Source organism: Silurus aristotelis (genome assembly GCF_946808225.1).
Source record: "Silurus aristotelis genome assembly, chromosome: 10".
Taxonomy (NCBI): domain Eukaryota; kingdom Metazoa; phylum Chordata; class Actinopteri; order Siluriformes; family Siluridae; genus Silurus; species Silurus aristotelis.
Genome location: NC_139583.1, coordinates 8,428,834 through 8,434,833, shown reverse-complemented (window position 1 = coordinate 8,434,833; position 6,000 = coordinate 8,428,834). Strand labels below are relative to the sequence as shown.

Sequence of the window (6,000 nt, the reverse complement as noted above, 5' to 3'; positions counted from 1 at the left end):
TACTTTGTGCACTGGAGCATTGTCATGCTGAAACTAGAGCACTGTCATGCCGGTTTGTCTGCTTAAATCCAGTGAAAAAAATTCTTAATGCTAAAACGTACAAAGACATGCTATACAACTGTGCGTCCTAGTTTGTGGCAAATTTTGGGGAAGAAGCACAAATGGGTGTGATTTTTGCTTTATTGTTTACTCATGTTCTGGAACAGTTAATGGTTTTGTTTTTAACCATATGTAAGGTTTTCATTTTCAGTTTTCAAAACCGGTTTTGGAGCTATGCTAAGGATCAGTTAACGTCTTATAACTGCATATTAATAACAAACAACCTTTTGTTCAGTTTATACACTATAGCACTAATTAACTCTTAACTCTGTTTTTGTTTAGAAGGATATTGATTTATTTTATATAACAGCAGATCTGAATATATATATATATATATATATATATATTCAGAAACCCTAACCCTAATCCTTTCAGATATCTAAAACACACACACACACACACACACACACACACACACACACACACACACACACACACACACACACACACACACACATATATATATATATATATATATATATATATATATATATATATATATATATATATATATATATATATATATATATATATATATATATCCAGGCACAAGAAAAGTTTCTTCCATTAGACAATCTTCCTCATGAATAGTTGAATGCTTCCGCCATTGTTCAATGAAAAAATGTGCAATAACATTGATTTACTTTTTAATAAGCTTTTGTCAACAAAACTAATTCTTTGTAAGTGCAAACATACTTGCCAATAAAGCTATTTCTGAAAAAAGCATGTGTCTGTTTATATATGCACTGTGTAAAGATGCTTATTTAGGTGCAGTGCTTTGTAATATGTAAGCCAAGCTTTTGTTTTATTTATTTATTTATTGGCATAGGATTATTACTGATAGGACTGTTACTGTGCAATAAAATGACAAGCTGCATTTTTTTTTTACAAAAGAAAAAAAAGAGGTTGTAGAAAATAACTGGTTTTATCTGCTATCACAATAACAGGAATTTACCGGATCGCAGACATTCCTCAATACTACATGTTATTATACACATAGAATAAAGTGTAACATGGAGTTACCTCCGTTAGTGTTGGCAAACTGTGGTGGTATAACCTGTAAAACACATTGATTTTTCCTTTATTAATAATTGTACCTATTGTTATTAAGCAAAATTCAGTATCGAGGCTAGGGATTGTTTTATTTTATTTGCTCTAACACAAGTTTTTATTCACAATAATTTATGGCCTAGCATGTGAGAATATTTATTTCATTAAAAGTAACATTTATGTACAAATATTTCTATATATATTTCTATATATTTCTACACCTTAGTTTTGCCTTTACTTTCTAAAAGAAAGCATAACAGTTGTATGTGAGTTACACAAGCTACACAAGCTGTAGAGGATTACAGTTGTAGAAAATGAGTGATGGTTTTGCTACTCCGAGGAAGCTAGATACAGGGGTCTGGATCCTTTTGTCCTTCAGACCAGTGTAAACATCCTTTGGACTGATGGAAGCTGTTGCCTACAGGGGCAGGTTATAGACACAATTGCTTATGTGTCTCTGAATGTTTAGACATAGTCTGTGAGCATGCCTGGGGTTTACATATTCTTACCACAGATGTACACCCAACAGTACATACAAGAACTGCAAAGGAGAGACACATTAGTGCATTACTGCGTGGTGAGTAAAAACACAATATGTATATTGAAATTACATTTCTAGTATTTATTTGTATTGTATATACATTAAAAACATTTATTCAGCCTTGTATAATCTTTGCCAATTTGTATGTTTTTGATTTCAAATCATTTTATTAAACAGTTATTATTAATTATTCACAATTAAAAATAAATATTTCTGGGAAAAATATTTAGATAATAGTTTGAGGAATATCTGGAGCAGTAAAGAGATCTCTAAACACAGCTTTAAGAAGGTCAGGAGACATGACTTCAGCTTTATGTTTAAGTGCACCAGGGCTGCCAGCCGACTAAGTGAATTACCATAAAATCATATCAAACCTTAAAAACAGTCCAATGCTGTCGCTTAAAGAAATTGCTCAGTACTGTTCGTGTTACCATAGCTTTCTTTGGTGACTGTTCTCACAGAAAACTATATCACATGACATTTCAATGACACTTAAAGGTGGGAGACTGAATGACTTCTCTGTGCTACATCTGTGGCCACATGCTGGTGGCTCGTGTTCTGCGTGCGTTTGAAGAGCTGCTCCCTAAATGCCACTGATGCCTCAGGCACTGACGCTGCCTTTTAGAGATGAGATGCAAAGACTGAGAACAAAGATGTGAGAGGACTAGGCAAGTTGAGAAGAGGAGAGGAGAGGAGAGGAGAGGAGAGAAGAGAAGAGAAGAGAAGAGAAGAGAAGAGAAGAGAAGAGAAGAGAAGAGAAGAGAAGAGAAGAGAAGTAATTGTAATATAAAATTAAATAGCAGATTACATATTTTTACTTAAAAAACAAAAAAGAATAAGAATTATATTGTACATGCTAAAAAATGTCTTGACTATTATCAAAGCTATATAATATTTATTCTAAAATAATAATAATTAAAACAAATATTTTAACTCCTATTTTAAAACATTAAAAAAATCCAAGGTCGAGATCAGCTATTTTTTTATTTGAATAAGAATTAATCTCAGTCCAAAGCCAGAACAGTAAGAACAATACAATTTTTCTTTTTAAAAATAGTCAAATATTTCTCTTAATAATAATTGCAATTTGTTAATAATAATCTAATGAGAAACAGATGCAATGAACTTTATTTGAGATATTTTCACAGAATATATATATTTATATATCTTTTTTGTGAGCCTCACACCTCGAGGATCCCCTGCTGGATCCTGTATGCTCAGGTTACTGTCTGTCTGGAGTTTTGTATGTATGTGTGTGTGTGTGTGTGTGTGTGTGTGTGTGTGTGTGTGTGTGTGTGTGTGTGTGTGTGTGTGTGTGTGTGTGTGTGTGTGTGTGTGTGTGTGTTTGTGTGTGTGTGTGTGTGTGTGTGTGTGTGTGTGTGTGTGTGGAACCCTGCAATGGACTGGCATCAATTCCCGGCTGTCCTTGTGTCCTGGGATAGAAGAACACCCACTGTGATCCTGACCATGATTGAATTAAAATCAATTTAAAAAAGAGAAGAGAAGAGACGAGAAGAGAAGAGAAGAGAAGAGAAGAGAAGAGAAGAGAAGAGAAGAGAAGAGAAGAGAAGAGAAGAGAAGAGAAGAGATGAGAAGAGAAAAAAAGAGAAGAGAAAAAAAGAGAAGAGAATAAAAGAGAAGAAAAGTAGAGTTAGTCAAATGAATATGGCACTGAGCCGCATAACAACAAGCACAGTACCAGATGGAAGAGATGACTATGTGACCTCGATCCACCAGGGAACAGAAACCCTACAGTGCTGAAAGTTTGTTCGGGAATGATTGGCCCTCGAGCTGCAACACATTACTTTTAAGTGTTAGTGCCTTTATGGGGCATCAAGCGAAAGAGCAGTTTTAACAGATCCAAGGTAGGATTCGGGTTCAGACTTTTTTTTTTTACAGAATAAAATGACAGGGTTCTTCTCTCAGTATTGTTCAACCAAATACCAGCAAATTGTGCTGCGATGGATGACTTTTATAGGGAGATCAAAAATTATGCCAAAGAAAATAACAGAGATGAAGAATAGGTGACACATGAAGTATGGTTGTGGAGAGAAGCTTTAACCATCAGCTTAAAGAAAATGACTAAATAGTGAATAGAGAGATCGAGAGAGGGAGGGGGAGGAGGAAGGAGAGAATGAAGAGAGAGAGAGAGAGAGAGAGAGAGAGAGAGAGAGAGAGAGAGAGAGAGAGAGGGCTTGGCTGGAGTCCATGTTAGCAGCAGGGGAGTGGAGCAGTCAGTAGGGGAGGAACACCGAGTGGCACGTGGAGAGGCAGTATTTCACTGAGCTGGAGGAGCTACAGAGCTGCGGAGGAGGAGAGAGAAAAAGAAAGAGGTAGAGAGTGAGAGAGAAGAGAAGAGGTGGAGGCAAAACACAAGGCTTCTTCTCCTTAGTAAGCAAGTGAGCAGTGCTCCAAAATCAGCACAGCACCCTTGACTGACACACACTCGTGCGTACACACCCACACCCAGCACTTCTGAGGTTGTGGAATGCGCCTGTTGTGGTGGAGACTGACAGGGCAGGCAGCCAGGGTTGAGTCACAGCACTGCGCTTTCTATAGAGGAACGCCGGCTGCGCCCCTGGAAACACACACACACACACACATACACACACAAAGCTTTGCACATTCAAAACACCACTGAATGCTACGGACATCACCCAGATACCTCCACGCCCAAGGATTAATGCACAAGTGATGCTCCAGTGACTGCATGCAAACTGGAAGCACAACTATCATCTCTGCGCTGGATGATGGATGCTCCTTGTCCTGGATGGTAGGCATTGAGGGACATTTCTATAGGATTGTGTCTACAGTGTCTGAGTGTCAGGATGGCTGCAGGGATCTGGACCCTTGTACTTTTCGTGGCACTGTGCAAAGAGTCTTCTGTACGTGGAGCAAAGAATAACTATCCAAGATTACGGCTGTCCCATAAAGGTAAGCAGGCAACAGGTGTATGTATGGGTGCATGAATTATACATTTATTAAAAGTGTCATTATAATACATTTAATATTGTCTTATTATATTGATATTAATTTACATGAACTGCAAGTAATCTGGATTAGTGGATGATCCCATGGAAGTGTGTCCCTGGTCGAGGGGATCTAATGATGCGAGCAAGTGGATTGTTATGCATGGCTTCTGCGCTTCTTTACGCAGGATGAACAGATTAACACACTGCATAATTGACTAGGCTTTTCTTACATCCTGTCACTCCACATTTCTCAGATAATCATTCATTAGACTCAATAGATCTAGAGTGAACTACGCCTTTGGGGGGGAAAAAAAAGCTACACTAATTGTATTAAAGGTTACACATGATAAATATCTTCAATCATAATATATATTTCATATTCATATACAGTACACTTCATATACAGTAGTGGTTATTATGATTTATGTAGTGTTTTTAATGTCTTTATGTTCTGTGGCACTGTATAATACTTTTACATTTTTAGGAATCCGGACTCACATATAGTGCAGTACTACATGGTATATTTTGGTGTGATATTTATATGAGATGTATGGCCTCTTTGACCCCTTAAAAAAGGGATTTTAACTAATTAATTTTAAACTGAATTGTATGTAATACCAACAGGACCATTTTTAAACATATTTTTTATGACACTTTTTTAGCACATACAATAATTTAACAATATAATACACTGTATATCCAGTAGTTTTTTAAATGAATTACATGTATATATATAGCATACTCTAAATATTTCAATTGTGTAATATATTCTCAATCCTTACACCCGATAACTGTAGTATTGTCCAAAATCCATCATATTAAAGTTCTGTGTAAAGATCAGTCAAATCTTGAATCTAAAATTTAACATAAAAAATATAAATTAAATTATGTGATTGTCTCCAGATCATGTATATAGACATACTATGACATCAATATTACTCCAAATTTCCTTTTTATGAAGCTTGATTTTACACATGATACAACCTTCCCTTTTTACAAACAAAGTAAATTTCTTGAGCGAAAATTGTTTATACATTACCTCTTTGACTCCCTTTAAAAAAGCTGTTTTGTTGTTGTTGCTCTGTGGCATGGTGGTTGAGCTTCTACAATGTGGCTTTCTTTAAACTCTAGTGGTTCAGTGACAGAGCATCAGCCACTCGCTTTGTAATGCTGGTGACTATCTTGTTGTTTATAGTAGAAAGATGAGGGCACTTTTTGTAGACTGCTTTATAGACTACCATTAGGGAATCCTGTGTGTGTGTGTGTGTGTGTGTGTGTGTGTGTGTGTGTGTGTGTGTGTGTGTGTGTGTGTGTGTGTGTGTGAGAGAGACTTTGATC

At 36.3% G+C, this 6,000-nt stretch overlaps 1 protein-coding gene across 1 annotated transcript in view; it reads left to right on the top strand.

The window, feature by feature from the left end:
* Positions 1–3,197: 3,197 nt before the first annotated feature.
* sema3e (sema domain, immunoglobulin domain (Ig), short basic domain, secreted, (semaphorin) 3E) overlaps positions 3,198–6,000 on the top strand; it is a 38,099-nt gene continuing 35,296 nt past the window's right edge. The window contains exon 1 of the mRNA XM_083551773.1: positions 3,198–4,624. Within this exon, the coding sequence (XP_083407899.1) occupies positions 4,519–4,624 (106 nt within the window). The 5' untranslated portion in view covers positions 3,198–4,518. The remainder of the gene's footprint in view (positions 4,625–6,000) is intronic.